General features: G+C 47.1%; 1 protein-coding gene across 2 annotated transcripts in view; it reads right to left on the reverse strand.

Annotated features, from left to right (window-relative positions):
• Positions 1-225: 225 nt before the first annotated feature.
• The window catches only part of LOC125758942 (uncharacterized), a 169,223-nt gene continuing 150,101 nt past the window's right edge, over positions 226-19,347 (reverse strand). For both annotated transcript variants that reach the window (XM_049416727.1, XM_049416728.1), the window contains exon 2: positions 226-1,782. In XM_049416727.1, coding sequence (XP_049272684.1) covers positions 240-1,547 — 1,308 coding nt within the window. In that variant the 5' untranslated portion in view covers positions 1,548-1,782 and the 3' untranslated portion in view covers positions 226-239. The remainder of the gene's footprint in view (positions 1,783-19,347) is intronic.

Here is a 19,347-nt window from a genome sequence, read left to right on the forward strand (position 1 = left end):
AACACCACCGGATGATGCGACTGCATCGCTCCGATCCTTTCGAAACGTAACGTAATGGCGTAGAAAGTTTGTGTGTTTCGGTTTCAAGTGTGTCTCTTGTACACACAGCACTTTTGGTGTATGTTTGTGTAAAAGTTCTTGAATGTCGTCGAGGTTTTTCAGCAGTCCTCTGACGTTCCACTGTAATATTTGTGTCATTTTTAGGTTGTACAGTGCTGTGTGTACAAAAAAGTGTTGCCTTAGATTACAGGGTCCTTAGGGGGCCCTGTAATGCGCAGTCTTTCTTTTTTAGTGCGCTCCAAGGAGCTGCGCCTCTCCTTCGGCGTCTCAGGCGCCGGAGGAGTGGGACTTGTATCCATCACCTCTTGTGAGGTGGCGGATGGTGCCTGCTCGGCAGGCACGGTCACAGAACTTTCGGACCTAGCTGCGCTTGCAGTGGTCCGAGGTTCAGCAGACACGGGGGTCTGCCGACCCTGTTTGTCAGGTGGCGGAGCAGTACAGGCTGCTCCAGCCGGGGGCGCTGGTGGCACGACCGCGGCCACACTCTGTGTGACATTCGCGGGTGCAGAAACATGTGGCGCGGCGCCCCGGCGCGTCACATCTGCGAAGGAGGGATAGGATGGGTTGTGTAGTGCGAAACGTTGACGTGCTTCTTGGAATGACAGATTGAATTTGACCTTAAGTTCTACTATTTGTTTCTCTTTTTTCCATGTGGGGCATGATCGTGAGTAGGCAGCGTGATCTCCTCCACAGTTCGAACAATGAGTTGTTTCTGAGGTGCAGTCGTCGGATATGTGTTGAATGGATGCACACTTTGCGCAAGTGGCACGCCCTCTGCAACTCTGCGATCCATGACCGAAACGTTGACACTTGAAACATCGACGAGGGTTGGGGATGTATGGTCTTACACGGAGCTTACAATAGCCGGTTTCGATTGATTCTGGTAGGTCACTGGTTCCGAAGGTAATTATTACGTGTTTTGTAGGGGTCTGTTTGTTGTTGCGCCTTATTATTATTCGTTGGACTTTGACCACGTTCTGGTCCTGCCAACCTTCGAGCAGTTCACTTTTAGAGAGTTCAGTAAGATCATCATCGGAAATTACGCCACGGACAGTGTTCATTGACCTGTGTGGGCCCACCGAAACAGGGGTTTCCCCAAACGCTACAAGTTTAGACAGCTTCTCATACTGAGCTTTGTCACGAACCTCCAGAAGAAGATCGCCACTTCCCATCTTTGTCACTTTATAACCTGGGCCTATTGCTTCTGTGAGAGTTTTCGACACGAGGAAGGGTGAAATCGCTCGGACTGTCTTCTTTTCGTTCTGGCTGTGGATAACATGGTACTTTGGGAATGTCGGCTTTGGTGTGTTAAGCAGGAAAGTGTCTTCGGTGCGCCCCCTTTTCAGGGAGCGATCAGGAAGGGGGGGGAAAGCTTTTGCCATAAAAATACTGTAAAATTCGGCGGCGATGGTGGCCACCCACCACCGAGCCCAACAAGGGGACGCTACAAGGTTGAAAGCAAACACTTGGAGACGCCAGCCATACATCGCCGCTATAACCTGTTATAATTACCCTAGGTTGGATAGCTACACCAGGTTAACCCTCGCCGCCAAGAAATTTGGAAGTAAACGGAAGAGAGAAGATGACAGGACAGATAAAAAGTGAGAGATAAAGACGAAGATTAGGGGGAGAGAGATAGGAAAAGGCGACTGCCGATTTCCCCTGGGTGGGTCAGCCCAGGGGTGCCGTCTACGTGAAGCCGGGGCCAAAGGGGTGTGTTGCCTCTGCCGGGGGGCCTTAAAGGTCCAATCACCCGGCGTCGGCTCAACCCCCAGGATCCCCTTTTCCCCGGACACGGCTAAGCCACGCACGGCGAGGCGTGGGAGGGGGTCGAAACCCCCCCGTTAGCTCGGGTCCGTGGTGTCGCTACACACCAAAGGCCTGCTCAAGCAGACGCCCCTGCGGGGCCGTCAATATTTTAAAATTGATTTTTCCTTAGAACCGCGTAGGGAGGACTTTCTCTATTACACGTTTTTTTAATCATTTACCAATCATAACATATTTCTAAAACTATTATCGCTCTGAGCTAACGTACCCTCGCGTCTCTGAAAGTAGTGGGCAGCGTTGAATCACTTGTGAAAATGTGGTGTCCGGCCGAGCGCCGCATTTGATCAAGTCGATAATGCGCAGGCGCGCGAAACAAATAAAAAGCATGCGCCACATCTTGAAGGCGCTTATCGGGACCGGGCCGCACAACGATGAACATGTAGCAATAAACGTCACTCGGTCCTGGGAAATTTGTCCGCTCCTTCTTTCGCATGAGCAGACGCTGGCACGACAGAAACATTCAAGAGGGCCGCATTGGGCCAATAATACTCAAGATCTTAAAACGGTAAAGGAATGCATTCTTCGAAATTCGGATGCAATCATTTGGTCAATCGCATGTGGTCACATCTACTAAACTTTTAGAATAGGTAGTTTTAGCTTGAAGGTATACTTCTTTACGTTACCGGATACCGGATGGTATCCGGTAACACTTCCTAGGAGAAGCATCTCTTTGTAGTGGGACCAGGATCGTACAATTAAAGGGCATCTTAAGCTCAGGTACAGCTGATTTCGTAACAGGTCAACGACAGCCACGCAATGATAGAAGCCTGTCAATATCGAAGTTCGTGTCTTGGCATCTAGCATATGTTTACCACCGAGTGACAATGGCAAAAAATGAAACAAGTTCTGGAGTATCACAACGGTAGCAAAGCTGTCAACACTTCATGAGATGATGTCGCTAAACGCGTAGGATTCACAGCTTTAGATTTAGTAATTCTGCTGTTTAGGACGATGTGCATTGTTTAAAATATAAAAGTGTTGCTCTCTGCTATTCCCCCAATTTCCCAACTGTTGGGTTTGCTATCATGTTGCGTGGGGGTGAAGGCGCCAGTTAGGCTGCCGTACACGCTGCTTTTATGGAGCCTCCCTCAACGAGTCTCCTACATGGCTAATACTTGTTGTGGGAAAAAAAGTTGTTTGGGAAAAGGTTGCTAAAAAAGGGCCACTAGGGTGCAGAAATGACAGAAAGGCGCAGGGACGCAGGTGGGGAGAGGGCGAGAGCTGGTAAAGCTGAAGAAAAAGAGGGAGAGGGAGTTAAGAATACAAAGGTCATTGTGCGATATTCTCGCACATTCAAGTCGGGCGTATAAGAAGTCGACGCAGTGCCCAACTGACAGTCGACTTGCAAACTTCCATGAGCGCATTATGAATCCGGACCTTGTTGACCGTTTCGCTCTCCGGCTGGGCCTTCTGCAAATGCCACCGATTATTCCATTCACTGCGGCATTCGTGCTGCAGTGCTTCGTCACGCGGGGTTGCACTGACTGCTCAGAGCTGCTCGACATCGCCTGCGAAACCGTTGAACATTGGGCCGCCGTGTTTCTGCAGTATGATCAGAGTGTCGGCTGGATATGCAGCAGCGGCTTGCACGCAGCTCTCGGAGCCTGCAGATTCCCAGTTCGAGAAAGACTGTTGAGGCGCCTGCGTGCTACCATAGTCCCTCAATAGCTTTTCAAAAGTTTTAAAGGACTATGCCAGTACTTAGCGATGGTCAAAGTGAAGGCTTCAATAAGCTTTGATATACCTATTGGCCATCCCTAAGTGCTAGCCAAAAGGATTTGCTAAACTGTTTATTTTAGTACGCCAGTGAAGCACATGCGACCTAGACGACAAGAGTGTAGGTAAGAGCAAGTACGATGGATCCCGCTTTCCAGGAAGGGGAACGAACATAACACACGGGTGGGGAGAAGAATCAAGTGATCAACAGAGGCTGGAGATGAGTTGATGGGGGGTGGAATGGAATTTCAAGGTTAACAAAGGCTTCTGTGCAGAAATCCTTCCACGCTTAACGCGGGCGTATAAAAAGACGACCAGTGGCCAGATTGCCATTCGACTCGCTGTCTACCAAGCGGTATGGACTCCCGCCTGGTGTGTTCCGTGCTCTTGGAGCTGAGGCTCCGCGGCAGATCTAGGCCGATAATGCCGTGGACGGTGGCGCTGGTTATCAAGTATTCCCTACGTCGTGGCATGACCAGTCGTACCAACCTGGTCTACTTCGCATGCGAAGCAGTCGAGGCGTGGACGGCTGCTTTCCGAGCCTTCGACCCCGAAGACGTTGGCTGGCTATTGGGTGACGATCTATGTGCTGCGATCGCAGAATGCGGCTACGACGTGTGTGGCCCGTGGCTCGCTTATCTGCGAGAAGTCTTCGATTACGACGGTTGCTTGACCATCGATGGCTTCATCAAAGCGTGTGCTTTGACCGCACGTCGTCAGCGTTGAGCAGCCACCGTAGCCCTTCCTCAAAGGCCCTTTTCAGGGCCACCCATTTGCTGCATTGGTAGAGATCTGTCCTCACGAATCCGCTCCCTATTTCCCTCAAATACTTCTAAATACACATACAACTATTAAAATCGAATGAACGGCGAGCTCATCGACATATTTCAAGTTTTGTTTGTGTTAAACAGCGAAAGATCCACTGTCAACTGAGTGGTCCCATACGCTATAGCTGATTGCCATATTCCAATTTATGTCATTGTCGTGTCAAATATAATGTTACTGCAAACTTGCGTCCGCCAGCGTTCGCTGGTGTATTTTGGCATTATGTTGCCTCTGTAACCCCATACGAGAAAATAAGGGGTTCTCAATTGATCAGCTGCGTTGTTCCCTACCAGACTCGTAAGTAAGGACGCGCGCACTGAAAACATGAAGCTGTTATTCATGTCCTTTTCCTTGCACAAAAGAGAAACCGTCGCCTTGCCTACACAAAACTAGATTGTTTCCCATGATCTGTTTTGTCAGATGGTGATATTTCATCTGCCATATCAGCGTGCGCGTAGGGCTTTCTCAATTACACATTCTAAGCTTTCACCTCTCATAACCCATTTTGTAGAAGTCCGAGTGCTCTGGGCACATGTATGTTTAACAAGCTATTCAACGCAGAAATTTGGGCTAATTGGTTTGTGAAGCACTAGCCCATCTTACCAAGCCAACGGAACAAACGGGACGGGCGCTGTTTACGTGTCTCTTCCTTCTGTGTTTATTCTGTTGCGCTTGCTAAGATGCACAAAATTACCAAACACACGTCACGCTCTCGTATTTCGCCCATTTCTAACCCCTCTGAAAGTACTCGCCACGATGGAACATTTGAGAAATATTCAATATGGCCAAATATTAGTCCAGGCCTTAAAATGGCAAAGGAAAGTGATAATCCAACTTTGTATCCCATCTTTTGGTCAATCACGCGCGGTGTCGTCTAGAAATATTTGCAATAGCAGCACTCTTCCCTACACTGAAAAAAATATATCGTGTTTCAACGTCGGAACAGACCGTAAGAAACACAGAGTATGATTTGTTTCCTGAAAAATGGTGGAAGTGGACGTTTAGAGCACAAACTGTGCTGCGTCTTTTACGAAACAGCGGGACTGGACGTAAAGGAGTAGTCGACGTTTCCGTTCCGTCGCTCTTTCCGTAAAACATCAGAAAAACGTATGTCTTCTGTAATTCAAGAACACGCATGTAGCGTGCTTCCGTAATTTGTGTGCATGGCGGACACACTGTCTGAACTTGGACCATCGACTCCGTTCGACAATGATACATTGAGCTAGAACAGTTAAACAATAGCCGTGTGCAGCGCCTTGAGAGAGCTGTCGCGGCGGGTGGCAAACGTATAGTGGCAGCACTGTAGTCGCCGACTACGCTGAGGTGTCCCGCATAGGGTTAGGGTTCCGCCTTAGGAAACTCTAAGGCGGAAAAGTGGGGAAAAAGGACAATTAAATGGCATGAAAACCAAGGAGCTGTACCGTGAAACGCCTTTCTTTTTCCACAGAAAGAAAATTTTTGCTTAGGTATACAAAAATAATTAGACAGAATTAAAAAAAAAAGATTTATGGCTAACAGGTTAGCGTGTCTGTCACAAAGGGGACGCTTATAATATCCATCCATACATGCATCCCGCATTCCATCCAACACCATGCACCCCTTGACAATTAAGCGCAAGAGATTTGGTGAGAGCAATATGTTTCAGTGATTAGGTATTTTGCATGGAAATGCAACTACACTCTAAGCCAAAAATGGAAAAAACGAGAGTAACTGCCGGTTTTAGTCCTAAAGACCAACTGTTACTCCCCAAGAAGACCAACTGGAACAAGATGGCTGACATGGCTCAAGTTGGGGGAGTAAGCGTTTAGGGTTATGTTGGAAGGGAGCAACAGAAGGACGAACGGCAACAGTTTCTCTCGGCGCGCAACCGCTGCTCTCCTGCAGGACGCACCCAGTATCGGTCGATGCATGGGCCACATTTTCTTGCGGGCTGGCATAAGGAAACTAGTTTTTGTAAACTGAACAGAGAGATACGCACGCTAATAGGGACATTTGGCTTGTACGTAAACTTTTTAATGTTACCGTGTTACCGGAACACATGTTTTAGAAAGGTTTTACCTCCCCGTACGTAAACGGATACCTTTACGTTTGAATAAACCAAGAGATGTTGATGGTAACGGCATTTAAATTATATTTAATTTATATAGGATTGTATAACCGCTGCAGAAATATCTCGAGGGGTTTTTAGCGTAGAATACCGGGTTATCCGACGATGGTGTCGCCATCTTGTGACGCTTCGTGCAACCATAGTCGTGGACATGTTTGTTTTCGCCTAGTGTTTTAGAGGAAAAAAAATGATTGAAAAGGTAACTCATTCGTAATAATGCCGCGGCAAGGCATTTACACCAGAACTGGAACGCACGATGTTTCTGAAATAACAATTTTTTGCTTGCCTGCTTCATCTTGTTCCCGCTGGATGGCGTCACCTATCCAGCCTGTCGGGGTATTTATGTCAAGGCTTCTGACGTTTTTACCGCTTCGGTATTTTAATTCTAGGTCACTCTAGTGACTCTAGCCGCTGAAACAAAGTGATCGCAATTACCGCTCGCACTTCGGCTTATTTTTACTCGGCGGCTGGAGCCTCGGCAAAGCGGGTATCGCGAGTAGCCGCGAACGAATGTGGATTTTCGAGATAGGGCCGTCAACATAAAGCCAATCCGGAGAGTTGTTCACGTTCCGTAAAGGCCCGCGTATGCGCAGATTCGTTCCGGCAACTCGTAACACGGTAACGTAAAGCTAAAAGCCCACAGTACAAGCTAAAATCGCCCAATAAAAGGCATGGTTGCACTAGAACGCCAGCACCTGAAGCTGTTGTCGTCGCAAGTCACATGGCGTGTTTGCGTATAATATTTGGCATAAATATATAGCCTGAGAGTGTAGCAATAAAATGCGAAGCTTCGCGAGACTCCGTGTATACTTCGCGACAAACAAGCGGTTGAGAGAAGTACACAGTTGATAGACTTTACATTTGCGGTTTTATGCTGACAACGAGACTGACAGCGAGCTAACGCCGCTGCCTCCCCTACCCCCTCATCTCTACCTTGTCACTGGCTGATTTTGGCGGGAGGACAGTTATCGCAATCGGGTCCGGTAGTTTGAATTTGTGTTTAATCTCAGAGCAAACGGACGTTATCAGCTCGGGCGGTGTTGTCTTTTCAAAGGGGAGGCGACTCTTCCGCAAAAAATATTATTAATATTGATATTGATAATAATAACAAGGATAATAAAGAAGAAGAAAACACACTTCCGGGCAAAAAAGAAAAAAAGAAAAAACTGGCCTTTTAGCTAGCGCAAAGGGAGCACGGCAAAGCCTGTGTTTTCGCGAGAGACTCACTGCCTTGACGTTTTCAGATGTATACATTGTTACCTTCTATTCTCTTTCGAACATCACCACTGGTTCTGCACGCCTATACTCATTTCACTAACATGTCAGAACGCGCAACGACCCGTCGGTACCTACATAACCCCGTTTCCTTTAAGACGGTGCCGTAGCGTTTGGTGGCGCAGTGGTTAGCGTGCGCGCATGGTGATTAAGTGGTCGCGAGTTCGAATCCTGTGTGTTTGTTGCAAATTTTCTGAAATTTCTTTCTGAACGAGATGTCTGTGTATCATTTGTACATCCCAACAAATATGTGTATAAACCTCAATAGCCTCTAGAAGTCAATCAAAAACGAATTTTTTTTTCGGCCCAAGAAGAAACTAAGGAGTAACGGGAAGGAGCATCCGTTGCTCCTTTTAGGAGAGTAATGGGAGTGGCAAAGCACTTGCTCCCTCAAAGGAGGAACCCCTATACCCCCGTTGCTCTCTTTTGGCTTAGAGTGTAGCATACTTACACGAGAGAATTATAGAAAGGGATAGTTCCAAACATGCCACTCGGGAAAGATGGTACACGTAATTTTAGCCTCTAAATAGCAGCGGATACGTCGTTCAGAAGAGGTAAAACCCGCACTACATCTAGATCTATGGTCTTCGTCGAAGGGCTGCACTTCGCAGACACCTGCAAGATTGAAAACGAACAGGTACTTGTACTGCGTCTACGAGCCCTTATTGACAAAAAAAAACAAAAAAAAAACATACCCGTCCGAGGATCCCCGCATATGTGAATCTCGATTGTGCGTATAATAGTTTACGTTTTTTTTCTTCATCACATCGTGAGAATGCACGACCCACAGGAGAACAGACAGTGTACGCGTTCTCCTGTTTTCATCCCTTTTTTCCGTGCTTGCACGCCTTTACTTCTTTTGTGAGAACGTTCTTAGCATCGCAGGTGCGTTGCGTATTTAGCACACTAAGCAACACTCCATCAATGAAACACAGTAACGAAGGCACGCGCGATTAACTTACGTAAGTTAGTGCGATAATGAAATACTCTGAACTATAAGGCGAGAACAATATTCTTCTGAAGGCTCGTGCAAATGTTTGATGATTAGTGTGGTTTTGTGGCGCAAGGGCCATGAGTGGCCAAAGAGCGCCATGTCTATTATGTGGTGTTAGCGATGACCAATGATTACAATGACTGGGTGTATTGTGGCTGTATAGAGGCCTAAAATCACGTGCTTTAAAGAAGCGTAAAATATGTGTATACAGTATAAAATTATGGCAGTGATAAGTGGTGTGATCTATGGGTGTGGGATAAATGACGAGTGATCATGATATTTACAAGTGGGAGGCGGGATAACAGCACGTATGCTTCCTCAAGGCCTTTGCGCCCAAAGGCCGGGAGGCAGGTGCTTCCTTTGATAGAGTTACCGCAGCAACAGCCTCAGTCATGAGACCGCGCTACGGGCGCCTGGAAAAATAACGTTGAAATTATGTACATCTTTTAGATACTCAAAGAGGGACTGATATTTAAAAAGTGGTTCTCTGCCAATGAACATACCGGGATGAAGTGGGAACTGCAGGTATATTGATGAAAAATGCTTTTTTCTGAGAGCGTCTAGCTCTGTGCATTGCAGTAGGGTGTGGAGTACAGTTAGTGGCTCGCCGCAGTGATCACACAGAGGTGGGTCGCCTCCAGACAAAAGATATGAATGTGTACTATGTATGTGGCCTATCCTCAGTCTGCAAAGTGTAACTTCTGTGTAGCGTGACTTCGATACCGGCGGCCAACTACCCAGGTGCGGTTTGACAACGTGTAGCTTATTTCTTGTCTGCGTATCCCATGTGCTCTGCCAAAAGGCCCTGATCTTTCTTTTGAGGAAGGGTTTTAAATCTAGTGGGGGAATAGCTACGAGTGTATTGGGACTGTTTTCGTGGGCGGATGCTGCTAGCTGATCCGCCAACACATTGCCTTGTATCTCGCGGTGCCCTGGCACCCAGCACACTACAACATGTTGTTCGAGTGTATATATAGTGCATAAAAGAGAGTACAGCGAGAAAAGGACAGGGTTTTTGTGTTTTTTAAGAGTTTTTAAAGCTTTCACCACGCTTAGGGAATCCGTGTAAATAACTGCCTTTTGTAGTTTTGATTGTTTTATGTGCTTAACAGCCGCAAGTATCGCGTAAGCTTCTGCTGTGAAGATACTTGAGTTTGGGTGCAGAATAGTTAGTTAGTTAAATTGGGTTTAATGGCGCAAAAGCAACTGAGGCTAAGCTGCGCCAGACACAGGGTGTTTTGTAGTAGTCAGGACATTATATGTAATTCTAAAGCCCATGTAAGAAGCCGCTGTCTTTTAGGAAATCGATGACATTTGACAGGGGAACCAGTGCATCATCTCCTAGAATTAGACTCGGGTGCATAGGTATCTGATGTTTGTATAGTTCTCTGAAGTACTTTTTCCTTTCTGTTTCGCCATATGGGCACGTGATAAGGATATGTACAACTGTTAATGGCTGCTGGCATTTTTCACATTGCGGCATGTCTTCCTTTCTAAGCAAAAAGTTGTGTGTGAGGTGAGTGTGCCCAATTCGAAGTCTGCATAGAATAACCTCAATGAACCGTTGTTGATGATGGCACGTCTTCCATTCGCCTATTGTGGGCTTCACCAGATGAAGCTTATTAGTTGTACAGGAGTCCCACTGTTGCTGCCATTTTGATAACACCGCTGAGCGGATAGCACGCTGGCTATCTTTGTAGGGAATATTTATGTTTTTAATGGCTTTTTGTGCTGCTAGAGATGCACATTCGTCTGCCTTTTCATTGCCTGGGATCCCTACGTGACTTGGGACCCAGCAAAAACGGATGGTCACGCCAATACTGTTTAAAACAATCATGTTTAAAATATCACCAATTAACGGTTCACACTCAGATTTTAGATTTAGCGCCTGTAGTGCACTTAATGAATCAGTGTATATGACTGCTTTTTTGTGTTTACCTGTGATGATTTTTTGCACTGCTTCCCGTAGGGCGTAGACTTCGGCGCTGAAAATGGACATGATATGAGGCACTCTAACGCTGATAGCGCTTTCCTCCATCACAACTCCGACTCCGACGTGGTTTTTAGTTTTCGAGCCATCCGTGTATACCTCGGTATAATCTTTGTATTTATCCTGAAGTGCGCGGAATTCCTGAGTTAGGTGCTCTTGTGCGGTGTCTTTTTTCTTCAGGCGAGCCAGTGAAAGATCACAAAGCTGCGTCAGATCCGACCACGGCGGCAGTCTCGGCGGTTTCGTGGTGATATTTAGAGCATCTTTAGAAATGTCATATGCCTGGCAGTGCTCTTCGAAACGTAGAATGAGTGGTTTGATGGAGTGTGGTTTGTTAGAGTAGTGTAAGCGTGAGTAGCAATTCGTGGTAATGTCATGGCATATGTGTTGAGGTAGTGACCTGATTCTTAAAACATATGAGACGGTTAAAAATACTCGACGGTGGCTTAGCGGAGGTTCATTGCAGTCTACGTATAAACTCTGCACAGGGGATGTTCTATAGGCGCCATTGGATAGACGCAGACCGAGATTGTGTACGGGGTCCAGGCGCCGAATGTATGACTCTCTTGCCGAGCCGTAAACAACGCACCCGTAATCTAGAATACTCCGTACTACCGAACGATAAATCCTCAGTAGGCATATCCGATCGGAACCCCAGTGCTTATGCGATAAGACTTTCAATATATTAAGCGCTTTGTGTGCCTTGATTTTCAGTGCATTTATGTGAGCCACAAAATTCAGTTTTTTGTCGAATGTGACGCCTAGGAATTTGTGTTCATGTTTTATCGTAATTGCAATGCTGTTTAATGTCATCACTGGGTCAGGGTGTAATCCTCTTCTTAGCGTAAACAGAACAGCGACAGTTTTCTGTGATGAGAATCGGAAACCATTTTTGTCCGCCCAGAGCACCAGTTTATTTATGGTAACTTGAAGTTGCCTCTCGCAGGTTGATAGGCTCGACGCACGGGAAGCGATTTGGAGGTCGTCAACATATAAAGAGTACATAACTGTGGGTGGTATGACCTCGTTAATAATATTCATTTTAACTATAAATAGAGTTGTGCTAAGAATGCAGCCTTGAGGCACGCCGTTTTCCTGGACAAATGTGCGTTAAAGTGCAGTGCCCAACCGCACCTGAAATGTTCTGTTAGTCATGAAATCGGATAGGCAGTTCAGCATTTTACCACGAATGCCTAGGTTAGCGAGGTCTTGAAGAATGCCGAATCTCCACGTGGTATCATAGGCCTTCTCCAGGTCGAACAAAACCGCGAGACAGTGTTGCTTGTATCGAAATGCCTCTCGTATTTCATGCTCCAGTCTGACAAGATGATCAGTAGTTGAACAACCTTTTCTATATCCACATTGATGTTTGTTTATCAGATCTCTTGAGTATAGGATAAAAGACAATCTGCAGTTTATGATGCTCTCATATGTTTTTGCCAAGCAGCTGGTTAGGGCAATCGGCCTGTAGCTGCTCGGCGATGTAGGGGGTTTACCAGCTTTTAGAAAGGGAACTACTATTGCATTTTTCCATTGTTCTGGCATTTTTCCAGATTGCCATATCATGTTGAAAAATGTCAGTAAAGCTTCTTTGGATATTTCGGAGAGATGTGCTAGCATGGAGTAGTGTATGCGATCAGGTCCCACAGCCGTTTTTTTGCCATTTGAGAGTACGATCTTTAGTTCCTGTAATGTTAGTGGTTTATTGTAAGCTTCATGTGAAGTACCAGTGAGGGGCAGTTTCTGCTTTTCTGCAGACTGTTTGTGTTTCAGGAATGTATCCGAGTAGTTGGCTGAGCTGGAGATGTTGTAAAAGTGTTGCCCTAAGATGTCTGCCTGCTCTTGTATTGTTGTTTGAGTGTCTGGACTTGTAAGAATGGGTATGGTATAGGCTGAATAGTCGCCTCCGAACTTTCTCAGCTGCTGCCATATTATTTTAGATGTGACTGTGCTATTGATAGAGGATATGTATTCCTGCCATGATGTTTTTTCGGCCTGCCTCCGGATATATCGCGCTTTGGCTTTAGCCTGCTTGAAGTTCACGAGGTTGCTGTAAGTGGGGTACCTCCTCAGGATGCCCCAGGCTTTATTTTGTAGTTTCTTTGACTCGCTACATTCCCTTGTCCACCAGGCATTTCGCTTTTTTCGGACATGACTTGATGATCGCGGTACTGCTATTTCGGCGGCTGCTATTATGATTTCTGTGATTTTATCGTTTATGTCATCAATGCTCATTTCTGGCGAAAAGATATCTTCTAGTTTTGCAATCTCCTGAAATAGGGGCCAGACTGCAAGATTGATCAGCCAACGGCGTGGTTTCGAGGTGAGGGTGGGGAGTGTCGATGGCAATTTTATTATTGCCGGTAAGTGGTCGCTACCGTATGAAGATTCCAGGACTTCCCATTTAAGATTGTTAAAAATTGATGGCGAGCAAAATGCTAAATCGAGGCAACTAAACTTGCGAGTACTCGATGAGAAGTATGTTGGTGTGCCAGAGTTTAGAAGACATATGCTGTTTGACAAAATAAAATCTTCAATTATTTGTCCTTTCTGGTCTGTTTTTTCACTGCCCCATAGCGTACTGTGAGCGTTAAAATCCCCTGCTAAGACAAATGGTTCTGGTAGTTGTGCTGTTAGATCCTCGAGTTCTCGCACAGTTATATGCTCGTGCGGGGGAATATAAATTGAGCAGATGGACAGGGTTTTGTGTGCGATAATCCTAACTGCTACAGCCTCAAAAGAGGTGTTTAATGTGATGGCTCGGGTGGGAAAGCCGCTTTTTACTACGATGGCGACTCCTCCCGATAGTCGGTTGGCATGTTCGCGGTCTTTTCGAAATACGCTTAAACCTTTCAGGAAGTTAGTGTTTTTTGGACCCAGATTTGTTTCCTGGAGACAGAATGCTACAGGTGAGTATGTATTCATAATGTGCCTAATGTCACCTAAATTGTGGATGAGGCCTCTACAATTCCATTGTGTGATAAAAGCCATAGTGATGAAAAAAGGAAAAGACTAAAGCGATCAGGTTTAGATGAGCAGTTTGTGTCAAAATATAAAGGTGACCTGTATTGGTGACAGATATTTATTGCTAGTGAGATCGGTAACCATTCAGGTTACCGGTCCCTTTTTTTGTGTGTTCAGGATGATTTTTTCTTTTTTAGTGCGCTCCGAAGAACGCTGGTCTTTCGGCGTCGATGACGCCATGGTTTTTCCATCGACCTCCATAGCCTTCTCAGAGGCACTGGAGGATCGAGGGCTTGGCCCGGAGACGCGCGTCTCGGGCCTTGGTGTTCGGTTAAGTCGCGGGCCCTGTGCAGACAGCGTCTGTGGGCTCGCCTTTGATGATGATGGAGCAGCACTGGCTGCTACCTCCACGGGGGCAGGTGGAGCTGCTACGGGCCCGCGGGTGGTGACCGCTGCATGCTCCTGAAGCTGTTGTGGTGCTGCCCCCTGCCGCACCACGCTGGCAAAACTTCTCTGAGGCAAGACTCCAAGCCTCTTCCTTGCATCAAAAAAAGAAATTTTCTCTTTGACAGTCAGCGCAATTACGTCTTTTTCTCTCTTCCAAACAGGGCATGATCTAGAATAGGCTGGATGGTCGCCTTTGCAGTTCACGCAGCAGGGGGATTCCTGACACTTCTCAGCTGAGTGGCCATTGGCGCTGCACTTGGCGCATGCCTCCTTGCCTCTGCATGATTGTGATGCATGGCCGAACCTTTGGCACTTGAAGCAGCGCCTCGGGTTCGGTATGTATGGTCTGACATTGATCTTAAGATATCCTGCTTCCAGAGAGCTGGGGAGAGTGCTTGTCCCAAAAGTTAGGATGATGTGTTTAGTTGGGAGTTGTTCATTGTTTCGTCTCATTGTTATTCTTTGAACCTTAATGACATTTTGGTTTTGGAAACCCTCAAGGAGTTCCTCGTCACTGAGGTTCAGGAAGTCTTCTTCGGAGATAACGCCCCTACAGGTGTTCAGCGAACGATGGGCGGTAATTGTGATATCAGTGTTGCCGATGCTGACCAGATCATATAGCTTTTGTATTTGTTCTTTCTTTTTCAGTTCAATTAGAAGATCTCCGCTGCTCATTTTGGATGCTTTGTATTCTTTACCAATAGCTTCTCCAAGAGATTTCGCCACCAGGAATGGGGACAGCTTACGCATGCTTGATGTTCCTTCGCTGTGCAAGACGTGGAAACGAGGAAAGTTGTCATAGTTGGTACGGAGTTCAAAGTGGAAAGCTGCTTCGGTGCGACCTCTTTTTACAGGCCGATCTGGAAGATGAGGGAAAGCGTCTGCCATAGGATGGTTTCGAAATTCGGCGACGGTGGTAGCCACCCACCACCGAGCCCAACATGGGGGCGCTACAGGTTTCGAGAACCTGCAGACGCCAGCTATACACCGTCGCTATAACCAAATATACATGCCCAAGACTGGATATGATACACAAGGTTAACCCTCGCCGCCTGGAAAATTGGAAGTGAATAGAAGAGAGGAGAGGACAGGAAAGATTAAAAAGTAATAGAGAAAGACGAAGATGAGGCGAGAGAGAGAGGGACAGGAAAAGGCGACTGCCGGTTTCCCCTGGGTGGGTCAGCCCAGGGGTGCCGTCTACGTGAAGCCGGGGCCAAAGAGGTGTGTTGCCTCTGCCGGGGGGCCTTTAAGGTCCAATCACCCGGCGTCGGCTCAACCCCCAGGATCCCCTTTTCCCCGGACACGGCAAAGCCACGCACGGCTAGGCGTGGGAGGGGTCGAAACCCCCCGTTAGCTCGGGTCCGTGGTGTCGCTTTGGGTGCAGAATACCGGAATCGCAAAAGGATGGACCAACCGCTGCGTACGACACAGAAGTATTGGATTTTGAGGCGTCTGTAAAGAATTCAGGACAAGTGTACTTGTGCTGGAGTTCGAGAAAGTGTGTACGGATATGTGCAAGTGGCGCGTGCTTGGTAACTTCCACGAAAGAAACATCACATTCTATAAGCTGCCACTGCCACGGCGGGAGATGTGGAGCGGGAGCCATTAGAGAGTGTTCGAGAAGTGGCACACCCGTTTCTACAGCTAGGCCCCTCACGCGGAACGAGTAGGGCTCTGTCATCGAAGGACGGTTGTCGAAAAGGGCAGAGCTGGACAAATCATTGATTGTGTAGTGTGAGGGTTGTTCCTTGTTGGCGTTTACCTTCAGAAAATATACAAATGATAAGTAGGATCTCTGTAGGTGGAGCGACCACTCGTTCGATTCGGCGTAGAGGCTTTCTACAGGGCTAGTTCGAAAGGCGCCCGTAGATAGTCGAATGCCTAGATGGTGGACAGGGTCAAGCATCTTTAGGGCGCTTGGCGTCGCAGATTGATAGATTATTGCCCCGTAGTCTAGGCGAGTGCGTATGAGGCTTTTATACAAGTTCATCAGACACTTTTTGTCACTATCCCACGTAGTATGTGACAACACCTTTAGAACATTCATTGTTTTTATGCATTTGTTCTTTAAATGCTTAATGTGTGATACGAACGTCAGCTTACTATCCAGGATAAGGCCTAGGAATTTGTGCTCCGTCTTTACGGAGAGATGTTGACCATGCAGGTCAATATCTGGATCAGGATAAAGGCCTCTCTTTCGAGAGAACAGGACACAGGTGCTTTTTTGAGGATTAAGACTAAAACCATTCTCATCTGCCCATTTGGAGATCTTGTTCAGCCCTAGTTGGACCTGCCGCTCACATATGGAAAGGTTGCACGATTTAAATGGTATTGATAGAACGTTTCCTACTCGGACACGGAACGTACGATCCGACAAGTAGCTCTCTATTATATCTAGCATTCTACCACGTACACCAAGGTGAGACAGGTCTCTTAATATTCCAAAGCGCCATGTGGTATCGTAAGCCTTTTCCATATCGAGGAACACAGAAAGGAAGAACTGCTTGTGTACAAAAGCGTCACGGATTCGTGCCTCGATACGTAACAGGTGGTCGGTCGTGGATCTACCCTCGCGAAATCCGCACTGGTACGGGTGAAGTAGATTGTTTGTTTCCAGGAAATATATAAGACGGCGGTTTATCATCTTTTCAAAAAGTTTGCACAGGCAGCTTGTTAGTGCGATCGGCCTGTAGCTCGTAACGGAGGATGGATCCTTGTCCTGTTTAAGAATAGGAATGACAATGGCCTCTTTCCAAGACGAGGGGATTTCGCCGGAGAACCAGATAGCATTATACAAGGAAAGTAGGGTTCTTTGCGTTTCGGCAGGTACGTTTTTCAACATGTCGTATACCACACGGTCAGAACCTGGGGCGGAATTACTGCAGCTGTTAAGCGATTCCTGCAGTTCAGCTAAGCTGAAGGGTTGGTTGTATGCCTCGTGTTTTGTACATTTCCGCTCTAGTTTTTGTTTTTCTATTCTTGTGTTGTGCCGTTGGAAAACTTCAGAGTAATGCGCGGAACTAGACACTTGTTCGAAGTGTGCGCCGAGGAAATTTGCCTGGTCTTCCAGGGTGTCGCCTTGTGTGTTTACTAGAGGAAGTGAATGTACTTGCCGCCCTGCTACCCTACTAACCATATTCCAGACTTTAGCCTCCTGTGTATACGAATTGATCCCCGTTAAAAACTTCTCCCAACTTTCTCTTCTTGCCTGTCGGCGCGTTCTCCTGCCTTGAGATTTTATGTTTTTAAAACTGTCAAGGTTCTCGGCTGTCGGAGAGTCCCGAAGCAACCTCCATGCTTTGTTTCGTTTTTTGCGCGCCTTCCGGCATTCATTGTTCCACCATGGGACCCGTCGTTTGCCAGACAGTCCACTTGTTTGCGGGATACATTTGGTGGCAGCATTAATCAGAAAAGCTGCAAAGTAGTCCACAGCTGCACCTATGCTTAAATCACACATGTCTGTCCAACTTAAGAGAGCAGTCTTACCAAACTGTTCCCAATCGGCTTTGTCGATGTGCCATTTGGGAACCTGTGGGGGACATTCATTTACTATTTGTGTGCTCAGAACAATAGGAAAGTGGTCACTTCCGTAAGGGTTCTTAATCACTTTCCATTTAAGTAAGGATAGAAGCGATGGAGATGTAATGCTGAGATCTATAGACGAGTATGTATTGTTAGCGAGGCTGTAATATGTTGGGTCTTTCTGATTCAACAGACAAGCGCCCGAAGAGAAAAGGAATTGTTCAATTAGACGACCACGCGCATCGCACCGAGAGTCGCCCCATAGATTGCTATGTGAATTAAAGTCTCCAAGTACAAGGTAAGGTTCCGGAAGTTCATCTATTAAGGACTGGAATTCATGTTTTTGCAGGTGGTAGTGTGGAGGTATGTAAAGAGAGCAAATGGTGACGAGTTTGTTCAAAAGAACCACTCGAACAGCCACTGCCTCCAGGGACGTTTGTAGTGGTAAATGTGTACATGCTACTGATTGGTTGACTATAATGGCTACACCACCGGATGATACCATGGCATCATCTCGGTCCTTTCGATAAATGAGGTAGTTGCGTAGAAAATTTTTGTGTTGTGGTTTTAAATGTGTCTTTTGTACACACAGCACTTTTGGATTGAGTTCGTGAAGGAGTTCTTGAATGTCATCGAGGTTTCGAAGAAGGCCTCGGATGTTCCACTGTAATATTTCTGTGTGCATATTAATGATAAAAAGGTGCTGTGTGTACAGTAAGGAAGTGTGGATTGTTCAAGTGAAATACTTTGTTTCAGGAGGCAGGACGGTCGTCCGGCCCCGTTATTGGCTTTTTTGTTTTCTTGGCGCGGTCCAGAGAACTGCGCCGGTGTTTCGGCACCAGGGGTGCCGATACCGTGTCCATTGCCTCCTCGGAGGCACTGGATGCCCGCACGGTCGGGCTAGTGGCTCGAGTTTCGGGCCTCGTCTGGCGTGACGAGGCCTTGAGACCCGACGGCCCTGGAGTCGCCGGTCCCTGTTCGCTAGTTGGCGGAGTAGACTTGACTACTGCCGCCGTGGGGGCAGGCGCCACAGCCGACGGTTCGCTCTGCGCAGACCGAGGGAGTGGCGGGGGCCGATGCGACGCGGCCCCCCGGCGCGCCGCATCAGCGTAGGGTGTGCTGTGAAAGGGTGAGCACCTTTTACGGGCTTCGCGGAAAGAAATGTTCTCTTTGTACTTCAATGTGATGATGTCCTTTTCTTTTTTCCAGCTTGGACATGAACGTGAGTATGCAGGATGGTTGCCGTTACAGTTGACGCAGTGTGGTGGCTCAGCACAGTTGTCGGAGGGGTGGCCTTGTACACCGCATTTAGGACACGTTTGATGACCACGGCAGCTGAGTGATCCGTGGCCGAATCTCTGGCATTGGAAGCAACGTCTGGGGTTAGGAATGTATTGTCTGACATTTAATTTTATGTAGCCTGTTTCAATGGTTTGGGGAACAACACTGGTTGCAAATGTGAGAATCAGGTGTTTCGTTGGGATTTCTTTTCCTTCTCTTCTAATAACGATTCGTTTCACATCAGTCACGTTCTGGCTTTTCCATCCCTCTAGCAGTTCAGCTTCAGACAAGTCAAGGAGGTCTACTTCAGAAACGACACCGCGTGAGGTGTTCATGGAC

This window comes from Rhipicephalus sanguineus, chromosome 6, assembly GCF_013339695.2.
Source record: "Rhipicephalus sanguineus isolate Rsan-2018 chromosome 6, BIME_Rsan_1.4, whole genome shotgun sequence".
Lineage (NCBI taxonomy): Eukaryota > Metazoa > Arthropoda > Arachnida > Ixodida > Ixodidae > Rhipicephalus > Rhipicephalus sanguineus.